This window comes from Crinia signifera, chromosome 4 (assembly GCF_055691185.1).
Source record: "Crinia signifera chromosome 4, ASM5569118v1, whole genome shotgun sequence".
NCBI classification, from domain to species: domain Eukaryota; kingdom Metazoa; phylum Chordata; class Amphibia; order Anura; family Myobatrachidae; genus Crinia; species Crinia signifera.
The window spans coordinates 234,109,718-234,125,093 of record NC_139220.1 but is presented as its reverse complement, the minus strand read 5'-3'; the positions used below and the strand labels follow the sequence as shown (position 1 = coordinate 234,125,093).

The window sequence follows — 15,376 nt, the reverse complement described above, 5'->3', positions numbered from 1 at the left end:
CAGGTATACATACAGGAGTCATGCGAATATATATTTGCCTCTTTATTGTAACTCACCTGCTATTTTGCCTTTTAATAAAAGGGACCGGATTCTCATTATGGCACAAGAGGACTGAAGAAGGTGATTCATGAACTTCCAACATCCAGCCAGACGTGCTTTTATTTCTTCAGTTCCCCTGGTAATAACAATGGCACTTCAGTGGAAGATGGACAGATACCAGAGATAATATTCTACACATGACAGACTATAACATGGCATCTAAACCTTAAATCTGTAATATTTTGTTGATATATTAAATGCACATTTTATTTTTATTGGAGTATTTTTTAAATTTGGCTTGGTATTGCTATGCTGATGTTGTATTGTATTACCGTGATGATGTTGCTCTGTTTGAGATCTCTCTACAAACATTAGGTTGACAGTCATTAGGTCGATCACTAAACATCGACAGTCACTAGGTCGACATGGTCATTAGGCCGTCATGGAAAAGGTCAACAAGAAAAAGTTCAATATGAGTATTCATTTTTCTTTTCGAAAAATTGTGTTTTTTCATACCAAGGGAGAATTTAATAGTGTGCCCAGGATGACAAGTCAATATAGACACAAAAAAATTAAAAACACGTGTTGACATTTTCTGTATCGATCTAATGCATGTTGACCTATTTCATCTGTCGACCTAGTGACTGTCGACCTAATGACTATCCACCTAAGTTCTATCAACCCTATGACCTATACCCGCTGTGTAGGACCACGCTGATGTTGCTGTGTAGATCCACGCTGATGTTGCTGTGTAGGACCACGCTGATGTTGCTGTGTAGATCCACGCTGATGTTGCTGTGTAGGACCACGCTGATGTTGCTGTGTAGATCCACGCTGATGTTGCTGTGTATGACCACGCTGATGTTGCTGTGTAGGACCACGCTGATGTTGCTGTGTAGATCCACGCTGATGTTGCTGTGTAGGACCACGCTGATGTTGCTGTTTAGATCCACGCTGATGTTGCTGTGTAGGACCACGTTGATGTTGCTGTGTAGGACCACGCTGATGTTGCTGTGTAGGACCACGCTGATGTTGCTGTGTAGATCCACGCTGATGTTGCTGTGTAGGACCACGTTGATGTTGCTGTTTAGATCCACGCTGATGTTGCTGTGTAGGACCACGCTGATGTTGCTGTGTAGGACCAAGCTGATGTTGCTGTGTAGGACCATGCTGATGTTGCTGTGTAGGACCACGCTGATGTTGCTGTGTAGATCCACGCTGATGTTGTTGTGTAGGACCACGCTGATGTTGCTGTGTAGATCCACACTGATGTTGCTGTGTAGAACAATGCTGATATTGCTGTGTAGGACCACGCTGATGTTGCTGTGTAGATCCACGCTGATGTTGCTCTGTAGGACCATGCTGATGTTGCTGTGTATGTCCACAGAGTTTTGCAGGAACAGTTCAGTTAGAGTAGATTAGAAAGTAGAGTAGAAAAGATTGGCAACTTATAGGGGTGGAAACTGATACCATTTCATTATAAAGCAAAGGCAGTGCACTATAGTACATAACTGCTGCCATTTATTTTTGTAAGTGTTTTACATGTTTGATGAATACCAGTAAATAGTTCTACAACAACAGAAATCAACATTTCTAGCATTGCCATACCCATTACACAACATTATTGCGTGTGTTACATTAGGGTTTAAAGAGTATTATCTTTAACTTACAGATCCACACACTGAAAACCTTACAAGTGCGCATAAAAATGCACATCAAATGCAAATCTAATGCATTTTAACTGATGTCAAATAATTACGGAAAAAGCATATAAATCACAAATGGGTATGTACGGTTTCACTGAGTGAAAGTATATATGATGTACAATCAGGATAATTTAGGTTTAACTAAACATGCCCCTCATGCTTTATATCTCTACTTTTGCCAAGTTACGCACTAGAGCAGGCATGTCTAACGTTGGCCCTCCAGATGTTTTGAAACTACACATCCCAGCATGCTTTGCCACAGTTTTGCTATTAGAGAATGCTAAAACTATTGCAAAGCATGCTGGGATGTGTAGTTTCAAAACATCTGGAGGGCCAACGTTGGACATGCCTGCACTAGAGGCTGTAAAAGCAACCAATCAATCCATTTTACATGCAAAAATGACGTTCCTTGACGAAGTATCAACAGAAAATACCCAGCACCTGAAATAACAGAGGACACCGCTGCATCAGCAATAAAAAGGGGCAACTGTCCACCACACAGTGTTGCCGTGTCCTATATGACTGTGCTGCTTATCACATTCCTCAAAATATAAAAAGATCTGCATGCATCTGATTATTACAGCTACTTTTAAATATACTAGCTGCCTAAGGATGTATCAAACCTTGTGTGTCTGGTAAAATGTACTAAAGCTTCCAAAAATGAAAAGAGGTGATATTGCGCATGGCAACCAATGAGATTCTGTCTATCATTTCTCTAAAAAATAATACACAGAATCTTATTGGTTGCTATGGGAAATATCACCTATTTTTAATTGAAGAAGCTTTACTATATTTACCTCTAATTGTCTGGAATGTTATATAATTACATCCACCAACAAAGTACTAGAATTATACTGCATCTGAAAAGTAACTATCTTTGATACTTTGTTTCTGTATGGCTAGAACAGGTTTCTTATGCTGACAAGCAGCCATTGTTTTTTACTGTTCATATCTGTATTAGGATTATGGACTGGTTATGAATAAATACTGTTTTAGGAGCTGAAGAACTTGATTTGTTCCCAATAGGAAACATCAATGCACTATCCCCTTTTTTTATTGTTCCTTGATACAGTGATAGGGAACGAGCTGTACAGTTATCCAATATTGCACAACACACTGCTGCTACAGTGGACAGAATAAGGAGTCATTTTATAAAACCACATGACAGAGTTCGTTTCAGGTATACCCTATTCATGATATAAGAGTAAAAAGGCAATCTATTCCAAAATGCATAATATTTCATCCGTCCCCCAAACGTAATAACAGTTCCCAACAGTGGTATAAAAAGCCTTCCATAGTAGGGTATGAGGTCGACAAGTATTAGGTTAACCACAATTGGTCGATACATAAAAAAGGTTGACATATCTTAGATCGGCATGGTTAAAAGGTCAACACAAGCAAAAGATCGACATGAAAAAAGTTGACATCAGGGGGGGAAATAATAGTGTGCAGGGAGGCACTGTGCCCGAAACATGGAGAGTGCAGCAAGCCATGTGAGGGGATGTGGCACACTTATACAGAGTCCATGTCGACCTATGTTGACATAGACACAAAAATGTGAAAATGCATGTCGACCTTTTGTTGTGTCGACATATTGCGTGTGTTGACCTTGTCAACCTTAGCCATGTCGACCTTTTTCATGTGTCGACCTATGGCCTGTTCACCTATAGTGGTCAACCTAATGAGTTTTAACCTAAATCTTGACGCCTTAACGATCCACACCCCCATAGTAAGACATTTTAAACATGGATGAAATTGTAATATCAGTAATTACCAGGAGAGGAAATCAGACTCGGTAACAGATCCTGGGGGAAATTTACTAAAGGAAATTTGTAAAAAATAGGTGCATTTGTATCCAGAAATACACTTATTTTTGACATTTACTATCCCGAAAATACGGCAATTCGTATTCGTATTGATAGCATAGTAAATGTCAAAAATAAGTGTATTTCTGGATACAAATGCATTTTTTTTTTTTACAAATTTCCTTTTTACTATCCTAAAAATACGGCAATTCGTAGTCGTATTGATGTGCTATCAATACGACTACGAATTGCCGTATTTTCGGGATAGTAAATGTCAAAAATAAGTGTATTTCTGGATACAAATGCACCTTTTTTGACAAATTTCCTTTTTACTATCCTAAAAATACGGCAATTCGTAGTCGTATTGATGTGCGATCAATACGACTACGAATTGCCGTATTTTCGGGATAGTAAATGTCAAAAATAAGTGTATTTCTGGATACAAATACACCTATTTTTTACAAATTTCCTTTAGTAAATCCCCCCCCCCCCCTGTATATTATCACTTTATGGGGAGATTTATTAAACCTTATAAAAATGACAGTGTTGCCCTGAGCAACCAATTAGATTCCTGCCATCATCTATCTATTACATTCTATAAAATGATAGCTAGAATCTGATCGGTTGCTCTGGGCAACACCTCCATTTGTCCTATTTAAAAGGTTTGTTAATTCTCCCTGTATAGTTGGTTGCTGAATGACCTCCCGACAGTTGGGATTCCGATTGGTCAGTACACCGACGTGGGAATCCCGACTGTTAATAGCCCGACAGTCGGGATCCCGACTTACAGGGGCTATTCTCCCTCATTGGAGTCCACAACCCCCTTAGAGAGAGAGAATAGAACCTGTGTCAAACGCAGAGAGCCAACGAGCCTGCAAGCAGCTTCGCTGCGCTCGGACATCGGTCTAATGACCATTGGAATCAAGACTGTCAGACCCCCATACCACACCCATGCTAGTTGGTAATTTCAATCAATGGGGAAAAAAATTGCAATCTTACAGGTGTTTGGAGATCATTGTCATTTAAGCTGGGTGCACACTAAGCAATATATTGTATGATGTATTGTTATGATGCAGAGATATATATATATATATATATATATATTATACACATTGTATAGTGTGCACCTGCAATTGTGCATTCATTGTGGTCATTCATTGCATCTTCCCATCTGATGAGCTCAGGGACACCAACAGCTCTGCCGGACCCAGGAACACGAGGAGGTGTGGACAGACCTCCTTCTTTAAAAACAAAACAAAAAACACACTCAAAGCAGGGTGCCAATGTCCGATCTGGTGGGCAGTGGTGGTGGGAGAGTGTACGCGTGTGATTGCTCCTCCATGCAGGGAGGGACTGGCTTCACATTTCTTTCTCCCCAGTCCCAGCACTGAATAGTCAGTTTTTTTCCCCCCTGCCTGAAGTGCGGCTCATTGCATCGAGGAGGGGGGGGCACAACAGGTAAACTCAAAACTGTTCCTTTGTACGGAGCTGCGAAACACTTGTGGCGCCTTATAAATAAAATTATAATAATAACTGTGAGCTCAACAAAGCTGGTAGTAGTATGTCAGATTTCAACATGGACGCTTAGAATACATCCACCACAGAATGGATAATGAGCACTACTGACAGTAGATGGTACTGGACAAAAAGACAGAAGGGAAGATTTATTGAAACAAGGATTTATATTCACTGATTCAGAAACAAATAATTATTTGAACTCACAATTGAAAATATGTATTGAATGTTTGTCTGCTCTCCCCAATCATGGCAAGTAGAGTGGGCAGGGGCCTGGTGCCTCAGAAATATGTGTTTCATTATAAGTACAATAAGCATCTTCTTTGGGCAAGTACTGGTGTATATATACTGGTGTAATAGAAGCAAATGTGAGTAATACTGGAAAACTAAAAGAAAGAAAAAATAGAGGGCCTGATTCAGAGGTCTGTGACTTCTTGCAAATACCACTTTGTTCCCCGCTTTACATCTGGGTATCTGAATGTACACACCAATGAGACACCCCCTTTCAGCGCCTACCACTGGTCATCCCATAGAAACTTGGACCGGACCAGCCCTACATATGAAAGGTGCAGTTTCTCAGATTGAGCATCTGTTTATCCAGCTCTTTTCACAGACACACTAGCACCACTCTCATAACACCCACAAGACAGACATAAGAATATCCTTATGAGACTCAGACATAACCGGGACACATGAGCTTGACTTCATTCAAATTTGACATTGGTGGGGCAGCCACTTCTGAATGTGACCCGCCATGTCCAGATATGCAAAGCATGTACTCAAACAATATTTTTTTTTATAGACTCCTATTAGTAACGGACTTTGTGCATGAGCACGTCAGTTTCTGGAGACTCTGGGAAAAAGGAATCATACATTTTCTCTCCTCCAAATATGCCTCCATAGACATAAAGCAATTATGAGGACCATGTCAAACTATGAAAAACCTTGCTTGTAGGAGTTTGGAAGCTTGGGATCAGACTGTTGCCCCAATTGACAATAATAGGGACTGTGGCCGGCAGCAGAAGTTAGCTTTTGTAGGATATTTCTGATTAATTAAGGATGTCTAGGATCATTTTTCCATTCACAATGATAGATGACGTAGTTTACTAGTAATGGCAGGATGGATATTTTTTTCTCTCGTATGTATCCCAAAGTATACATATGGAGGACCGTCGGTGTGGATGGTGGGAATCCCGACAGGGGTCATGTAAGTATACTAACCTTACCTCTGTCTCCCTAACCCTCCCCTTTCCACAGACTGACCCCCCCCCCCCCCTACTAGTGCCTAACCCTTGTACCCCACCTCCTAAACCTAATATAGGGCACACACCAGAACGACCATGATCCTGCGACGAACGTGAAAGGTTTTCCTTGAAATTGTACGATGGTCACATGATGGATTGGAGTACGCGACCTGCACATGATCGGCACCCAATCCAATGTACAGTAGATGACAAATCTTTAATGCAGCAGGTAAAATTTCCAAAGCGTCCCAACGACTGACGGGGACACACATCGTCTCAGAATCGCATTGAAAACATGCACAATTATGCTCATTTTACATACAATAGGACAAAAGATGTGTCGAAATTGGAAGAATTGAGCCCATATCATTCTGGTGTGTACTCAGCATAACCCTCTCTGCAGCCTATGCTTATCCCCCTTCTAATTGCCTAACCCTAACACTCCATCCAGTCCCAGATTCTATTGAGGATGCGATGCTGCCAGATTTACCAATATCCAGAAAGCAAACCATACATGATATTGGCCCCTGCCATCCCAGAATGAGGGTAGCCCATTGTAGCTACTCTCCACTCCACCGTCAGATGTGCAGGTTGGCTGGGTTCATTGCTGACTGCGCATGCGCAGATTCCCCGGCACTCAGCAGAGCAGATAGCATGGACAGGCTCCTTTTGGAGTTCCTGTCCCTGCGCCTGCCTTTTGGATTGCATATTGCAATGCGATCCTGGGCAGCAAGATCCCACCCAGATTGCATTAAATATATGATCCATAATAATAATAATAATAAATCCCCCCCCCCCCCCCTTGACCGTGCCTATGCCTAACCTTTCCTATTCTTCGCCTAAAACTACCGCTACCTGCATTCTTACCATACCTATGTTTGTGATGCTGGTAGTCAGAATTCTGGAACCCGCATCCTCATCAATGTCAACATTGCGGTGAGGGTCTCCTGACCTTATTCGGGATACTGGTGTTGGTATAGTGACTTCCTGCATCCTGTCCACTGGGATGAATGCATCCTATGTCTATGTTATGTCAACAACTGTAAAGTCCACCTGTTGCGAATTATGAATTGCTGAGTGACATGTGTGGGGCATGAAAGGAGTTCTGAGTGACATGCTGGGCAACATCAAAGCACATGTGGGAGTCTGCAGGTATATGTATTTGGTGGCAAGTGGTGGTATGAGTGTACTGGGGCACTTTGGAGCACATGCAAGGGCCGAGTGGCATGTAGAGTAAAGCTGTGTACACACGGGGGCGATAGGGGCTATAATCGCTGTGAATATGGTCGCAGGCGACCATATTGCCAGTGATGGGAGTGTGCCTCGGCGATAAATTGCCGGGTGTGCGCTCCCGTTTTCAGCCCCATTGTAATCGCTAATTACCTCTGCGGCACCGCCAGCAGAGGTTCCCTTTTCATCATCTCTGGTCGCTGATGAAAAGGAGACACTGGGCAATATATTGCTCAGCACTGTATTGCTGAGCAATATATCTCCCCCGTGTGTACGGGGCTTAAGTTTGGAGCAAATGATGGGGCTTTTTGGGATAAGTGATCGGATGTTACTTAGGTAGTTTTGGGGCAGTTTTAAATAAAAGTTAATTTGGATAATTTAGAGCGTCCCTTCTGTTGGTTGTTGGCCCTTTAACGATATTGGGTCACCCATAACTGAATCAATGTGAATGTCTATAATATGGTTGTTATGTACTAACATTTGCACATCTAAACAATATATATACAGTAAGTAAATAAATAAATGTCTCTAGGGTGGGGAGATTGGCAGTACTGGAGGAGGAGCTGAAATAGGGAATACATTTGGCTCGTTGAAATATACCACAATAACTTGGAGCAAATGGAAGCAATACTATACTAGCAAAGTGATTTAGCAATGATTCGCTTGCCACTCACGTCTGTTGCTGCCTAGAGTCGTTTAAACAAATGAAATGGTGAAGCGCAGCAATAGTGGACGTGTTTCGGGCCTAGCAAAGAGGCGAGCCGGGGACTTTCCCACGCTGCTTGGCCGGCTGTGACGCAGTGCTCTCTGGCGCTCGGGCCCGCTGCTGGACCCATGCTCGCCCGTTCCGGCTGTCGCACGCTTCCCAGCTGTGTGCTCTCGCTGTCCCGGGCTGCGACAGGCCCAGTGATGCCGCCACGGAAGAACAGCAAAGAGGTGAATGCTAACGCCACAGCTGCCGAAGTGCAGAGTATATACTGTGGTGTGGATATATTACACTATTTACTAACCCACACTCGTATGAAGCAGGAGCGCTGGCTGTACAAGTGGTTGCAGAATATTTGGTATTGGATCGGTATATTTCAGTATGATTGTGGAAGTGCTGGGAGTCTAGTTGGTTTTCTCCAATAAGCTTTCCACATAATGTTGGGTGGCAAAGAAACGATAAAAATTGATGTTTTTCATGAATTTGCTACATATTCTCAGATATATTGTTATTCATGCTATTCAGTTTGGTAGCCTGAACATAAATTTTCTCCTGAAAATACACTGGCATAGTGAAACCTGTGTGTTTTCTGTGGCCAAAACAGGGATTTGGATTTGCCTGTCTGAGTCTGACACAGGTGAGGGACTATGTAAAAACCGGACCGGACTAAACCCCGGACTGCCGGACAGGACATCAAAATCTGCAGTCCGGAGCTTGTAGGGTCCGGTCCGGGGGGTGTCCTGTCCAGGGGTGTCTTGTCCAGGGGGGTCCCTGTCATAGCTATCACCAGGGACATGGGGAGGGGAGATTACAGCCTCCCCGGGTGGTCCGGACCGTCCGGTTTTTGCTACATGACCGGACCATACAGGGAGGCTTTATTCTACCCCCCCTCCTCTACCTGGTGACAGGCAGCCCCCCGGACCGGAGGCTACAAGCTACAAAATGCAGAGTTTGATGTCCGGTCCGGCGGTCCGGAGGTTTTGTGTTGGTCCGGTTTTCACCCATACCCCACAGGTGACACAAATTCCCTGACAACCATTGCCTGTTTTCGATTGTCGGGCTAATTGGATAGCCCCGGGTGAAGCAATTACCCGTGGCCATTGATTGTGAGTAAATTTATACAACCCTATAGGTGCGTACACACAGGGGCGATTTTGTGCAAAATCGCGGGAAACATGGTCGCTGAGCGACCATATTGCCCGCAATGGGAGTGTGCACCGGCGATATATCGCCAGGTGCGCGCTCCCGTTTTTGCCCCTGTGGTGATCGCTGGTCGCAGGAACATGCTCCTGCGACCAGCTGATTACCACTGCCGGGCTCCCCCCGGCAGTTTCTTTTTCATCAGCGACCATCTCTGTAATATATTGCTCAGCCATATATAGCTCAGCCATATATGGCTGAGCAATATATCTCCCCCGTGTGTACACAGCATATGTCACAAGTGTCTGTGCTCCCCTTCTTTGAATAACCTATGGTCACAGCAGCCTGTGTCCTAGTAGTAATGCTGTGTACACACGGGGGCGATGGGGGCTGAAATCGCTGGAAATATGGTCGCTGGCGACCATATTGCCAGTGATTGGGAGTGTGCCCCGGCGATAAATCGCCGGGTGCGCGCTCCCGTTTTCAGCCCCATTCTAATCGCTGGTCGCAGGAGCTTGCTCCTGCGACCAGCTGATTACCTCTGCGGCACCGCCGGCAGAGGTTCCTTTTCATCAGCGACCATCTCTGGTCGCTGATGAAAAGGAGACACTGGGCAATATATTGCTCAGCAATATATTGCTGAGCAATATATCTCCCCCCGTGTGTACGCACCTTAACAGTGCTAGCAGAGCTGTGTGTGTGTGACTCTTGGGCAGAACTTGAGGAGATGGGTGGAGGCAAGCCAGCCAGGAACTGATATAGAGGAAGGAAGTAGGAACACTACTAGCACGCCTGTAGACGCCTGATAGGGCGACCAGAGATGACTGCATAAATTAATGCTTAATAAAGGCAGGGACTCTACTGTAGGGATGTGGTATGGCGGGCTGACAGTTGGGATTCCAACGACCGGTACTCTGACAGGGGAGCATTGAAGCCCCATGTGTTGTCTGTGCCTGCTGTGCTCCCCACAGGTTCTAATCTCCCTCTTCACATGAGGGAGAATAGCCCCTGCAAGTCGGGATCCTGACTTTAGGGAGGTTACAGATTGAACACACTAAAGCTGGCCATACATCTACAGATCGATTGTCAAATTGGGCTGGTTGGAACAAAATCCTGGTAATGGATGAGAGTAAATGACAGTTGACCATTTGCTTTGAAATGCTGGAAAACTGCCAAAAACTGTTATTCAGATATTACCAGGTTTTTATCCCAACCAGCCCAATCTGACAATCGATCTGTAGATGTATGGCCACCTTTATATAATTCAACAAAAGATCTGTTTTATCCTTGCAGGTAAAAGGACAGAAGGAGAAGCCAGCACAGACTTCCCATCCTCCAGGTCCCGTTACAAGAGACAAAACTGGATCTGTTATCATAGCAATTCATGCCAAACCAGGTTCCAAGCAAAATGCTATAACAGGTATTTGCAATGTCATCTATTCATGTTCTTTATACCTGGATGTGCATTGAGCCTGATTCTGATAATGGTTGGAGTGGCTATAGCTGCTTTTTGCATGGAAGCAGGAGTGGTTACACTTAGTGGGGCAGATGAATTAGGCTTTAACAAGAGATGCAAGGGTGATAATGAGAGATAAACATCCAGCCAATCACTTGCTAACTGCCATGTTACAGGCTGTGTTTGAAAAAAAAGATAGTAAGGAGCTGATTTGCTGGATGTTTATCTCTCCTTGGGGCAGATGTATTAAGCCTTAACAAGAGATAAATGCAAGGGTGATAAGGAGAGATAAACGTCCAGCCAATCAGCTCCTTACTGACTTTTTTTCAAACACAGCCTGTGATTGGCTGGATGTTTATCTTTCTTTATCACCCTTGCATTTATCTCTTGTTAAGGCTTAATACATCTGCCCCACTGTATGTCCTGCCTCTTGATGCATTGGTGATCTGAGCTGCAGGGTCACACAATCTGGCTAGCGATGTCTTTCCAAGAGGCCAGGAAATCCCCATCCTCCATTGGAGACCCTGACATCGGCACTCCCCCATAACTGTGGTGATACACTTTTTTTAAATTTTGGAAACTGATGCTATCAACACCACTGATAGCATAATGTGTACTGCATCCTATGTTGCAGACCATACTGCACATGCATTGCATAAACATGGGAACCTGAAATGGAAATTTAGTCCCACAGAGGTGAGGAACAGTAATTGTATGAACAAGCCCCCAAGCTGTGTGTGTGTGTGTGGGGGGGGGGGGGTGAAGAAATGAATAGGTGCTTAGTGTTAATAGAACCAATGTGACATGTCCGCCAACACAGCAGCCGATTCAGGAAAGCATAGACACACAATCTGCCAATCAATTTGTCAGTCCTGACAGCCAGCTAGGTGGGCATTCAAATTTGATGTCCCAGCTGTAACGTCAGTCCCTGCAGAAAGTGTACAGGCAGTCAGTGGGTCACCCGTACACACAGCCATATCCACCATTGTATGGACAGATATATTGGACATCGGCTGTGCAGCAGAGCAATAAGTATGTGAACAATGTTTGGCATTTTGTTTGTATAGGCCAGGCATGTCCAAACTGTGGCCCTCCAGCTGTTGTAAAACTACACATCCCAGCATGCCTTGCCATAATTTTAGCATTCCCTAATAGCAAAACGGTGGCAAGGCATGATGGGACTTATAGTTTCACAACAGCTGGAGGGCCATAGACTGGACATGCATGGTATAGGCCCACCAACTGCTTGCAACATATTAGCTATTGGATCAAATGGATAATCTATCACTCCATGAGTAGCCAGCATAAGGTACACATCACGTGTGTGACACCAAAACCCTAGAATAGAATTACTCTCCATGACTTCCAGTCACTACTTTAGAAAATTGTTTTACATGTTTGTTTTGTCAAAGATAAGTAGTCACATGTATTGGCAAATATGTATTTACCAAATTACTCTTCTTTTGTAATACCTGAATACTTCTATATGTGCAAGGTGACTGATCCAAGACACTTCAGCTTTCCTTTTTGGGGGTTTGAGCTTTAATACATGATGAAACAAGCTACATATTATAATGTTCCCCTTCTACAGAGATACAGAATGCAGAACATAGCATAGTCTTTTGCAGCCTCTATCTTGGTAATGACAGGGCTTCTTCATCACTGTGCCAGTTTTCTGTACCCACTATCATGGTAACGACCGGGCTTCTTCAGCAATCCTCTAGTTGGGAAGAAGGCACGTGATGGAACAGGCATGGTGATGAACCAATAACTTGTTCTCTTAGAAAAGGGGACCATTACGCTATTAGTATGAGAGAAACACAGCACTGCTGTCAATTGAATCACCTTTATCCTCGACAGCCCTTATATGCATTGTTTACTAGTAAAACCTGCCTTTTTAGTTTGTATTCTTGCTAGTGCATTGCTATAAACCTATTTATATGGTAGATGTGACATCAGAATCTGTTGGAGTTGCGATTGCTGCACCACCATCTGAGGGCGAGGCAAATGCTGAACTGTGTCGATATCTTTCAAAAGTCCTGGAAGTAAAGAAGAGTGAAGTCGTTCTTGACAAGGCAAGTGATTTCTGTCTTCATTATAACTTGTACATCAATACATACTCAAAAATGGATCTGTGGTTCCAGTCTCTATATATAGATAGATATAGAGATCTCTCCTCTCTCTCCTCGCATTGGGCAGTAGTCGGAAAGATAAAAGACACTGACAGCATATAATGGCCTCTCCTACTGTCTCCTGTGTCCTCCTTCCAATGTGGGCAGTTGTGCACACATAGGGATGGCTTACTTCGTGGAGGGTGGAAGTTTATGGCGGGGAGCAGGAGGTGTGTGGCCGGCCTCATGATACTTGGGAGCGAGCATCCAAGCTGCAGGTCTGCCCCCATTTATTTGGGCGGCTGGAGGCAGCGACGCCACCAGTAGATCTGCGGCGGTACTGAATTGTGGTGATGCCATTGTAGAACCACAGGGTAAAGCAGGCTTGACGTCATCATCAGGCGCCGGCAGGAAATGTATAAAACATGTGATTTACTGTTCTCGCTTGCCCCATGGTGGATTTTTCCCTTCAGTGTTTATTAGTGCCTGCTGCATTATGGATATGGAGGAAAAAGGGGCACATGACAAAAAATCGGGGTAATCCACTGCTAACATATCTGAACATGTTTGTTCTGAGAAATGGTTAGTTAGATTATTATTTAATTGTCAGGTCTGAAGCCAGCAAGGACACACTAGAACTTAAATCCAAACATAAGAAGATGAATTCTGCAAGGTGCTCATTTTGTGACCTACCAGAAAAAAATACTGAATTATAGTTGTTTTAAACCATATTGTGTAGTGAACAAAAAATATATTCCATCATAGTGACAAACCAAGCTTTATTGAGAACTGCCTGGCTGTTAGATTTGTTGGAGGTCATTTTTGTACATTTATGAGGCACCGCTATTAAGCAGACCATAATGACCCTTGATGGTTAGCCACCAATGGTTCTCCACTCAAAAGGCATGGGTCTTACCCCAAATGTGCCCAAGGAAGAGCGCCCTTTCCCCCATATTTGCAATGGTGTACACTATTGGAGACCACCAATGGCACCATCGATGGTAGAGCCTTTGAGGGCCATCCCTAACCTATATATATATATAGGTCTTGTATTCCAAGTACAAGTTATTTTCACCGGTAGTGACTGATTATTTGAATTCTGTGATATAATATGAAAAGTAATAATGTGATGGGCAATACTCCCAGTATTCTGTGCACTATGGTTGGTGAACTGGTTTGTTATGGATGGGAACAGTGGGCATTTTCTGTAAAGGATAACACCATCTCCTATCTTGTAAAAAGGGCATGGTGACTTCCAGTTAGACACTATTCAATATGAAACCTGTTCCTGTATTTCCAATTATATGTACAGATGCTACTACATAAAAATGTATTATGTAGATTTACCTGTTCTTATTTTAAAAACACCATTGACCAAAATAGAAAGTATACAACCCATAACTTTAGGTTAATGTCAACTATAGAGACAGTAGCTCAATCTAATGCTGTTGGTAGCTTATCTATCTACTGTAGTGTATTGTGGGCTACATTTAATAAGCAGTGGCCTAGTAAATTTTCAATGTTGCCCCTTATTTCCAATTTTATTTCCAATGTTCCGAAAATTGGAAAAACCTTGAATAGATGGAATGCAAGTTCCATCTATTCTTTGCGGAAATGGATGCGATTTCACTGTTTTTCCGTGAAAAACTGACCCCCCCCCCCAAAATGGCGACCATGTTAAATGCGAAACCAGGCAAGTTTCGCATTTTAATATTATAAATATAATTGTAAAAAATGGCACTGCTAATTAAATCTAGCACTGGGGAGTAGATTTATGAAGCCGTGATAAGGGAGAAGTGATAAAGTGTCTGGTACTTTATCACCCGCCAATCAGTGCCTGACTGTCCCTTTTTAAACCCAGACTGTAACTTAACAGTCAGGAGCTGATTGGTCGGTGATAAAGTACCAGGCACTTTATCACTTCTCCTCCCTTATCACTGCTTGATACATCTACCCCTCTATCTCTGGACAGTGTCAGTAGGTGTTCCCTTCTAGATGCCTTACAGTGTCACCTCTAGGTAGTGTTATTCATTATATATTAGTTCTACCATTACATTACTGTGGGTCTTTTATTGCCAAAGGCAAGCTTATTTCTGTGAGATCTATTTTTCCACCTATACATTTGCTAATGGACCTTTTGACACTTTATTTAAAGTATATTTAATATAAAGATTGTTTTACAAAGCCATGGAAATGAAGAGCTGACTGTTTTTGTCCTTACAGGGTGGAAAAAGTCGAGAGAAAATTGTGAAGATTTTGGCTGTTGTAACTCCAGAAGTTGTATTAGAGAAGCTGCAAAGTGAAGCATCCAGAGACTAAATCCAAACGTGGTACTGTTTCCTTGTGTTTGCTGCAATTACTGGAGAACATCTTGTACTCGCCAAATTTCACAACGATGATTAAAAAATTATAATCTTTCCAGAA

At 43.1% G+C, this 15,376-nt stretch overlaps 2 protein-coding genes and 1 long non-coding RNA gene across 5 annotated transcripts in view; 2 read left to right on the top strand and 1 right to left on the bottom strand.

The window, feature by feature from the left end:
• Nucleotides 1-1,955, top strand: part of BTBD1 (BTB domain containing 1) — a 20,048-nt gene extending 18,093 nt beyond the window's left edge. For all 3 annotated transcript variants that reach the window (XM_083183998.1, XM_083183997.1, XM_083183999.1), the window contains exon 9: nucleotides 82-1,955. In XM_083183998.1, the coding sequence (XP_083040124.1) occupies nucleotides 82-240 (159 nt within the window). In that variant the 3' untranslated portion in view covers nucleotides 241-1,955. The remainder of the gene's footprint in view (nucleotides 1-81) is intronic.
• LOC146075104 (uncharacterized) overlaps nucleotides 1-8,510 on the bottom strand; it is a 26,614-nt gene extending 18,104 nt beyond the window's left edge. The window contains exons 1-2 of the long non-coding RNA XR_014473496.1: nucleotides 8,214-8,510; nucleotides 57-175 (exon numbers count right to left, since the gene is read on the bottom strand). This is a non-coding gene — a long non-coding RNA (uncharacterized LOC146075104). The remainder of the gene's footprint in view (nucleotides 1-56; nucleotides 176-8,213) is intronic.
• Nucleotides 8,093-15,376, top strand: C4H15orf40 (chromosome 4 C15orf40 homolog). Its single transcript, XM_083184000.1, has 4 exons — nucleotides 8,093-8,475; nucleotides 10,679-10,805; nucleotides 12,789-12,916; nucleotides 15,176-15,376. The coding sequence occupies exons 1-4, from the start codon at nucleotides 8,374-8,376 to the stop codon at nucleotides 15,269-15,271; spliced, it is 453 nt and encodes a 150-aa protein (XP_083040126.1). The 5' UTR covers nucleotides 8,093-8,373; the 3' UTR covers nucleotides 15,272-15,376.

Excerpts from the sequence above, each read along its gene's own strand:
- C4H15orf40 (XM_083184000.1), top strand. The coding sequence starts at position 8,374 with ATGCTCGCCCGTTCCGGCTGTCGCACGCTTCCCAGCTGTGTGCTCTCG. Across the intron at positions 8,476-10,678 it reads CACGGAAGAACAGCAAAGAG|GTAAAAGGACAGAAGGAGAA; the intron begins GTGAATGCTAAC and ends TTATCCTTGCAG. Across the intron at positions 12,917-15,175 it reads GTGAAGTCGTTCTTGACAAG|GGTGGAAAAAGTCGAGAGAA; the intron begins GCAAGTGATTTC and ends TTGTCCTTACAG.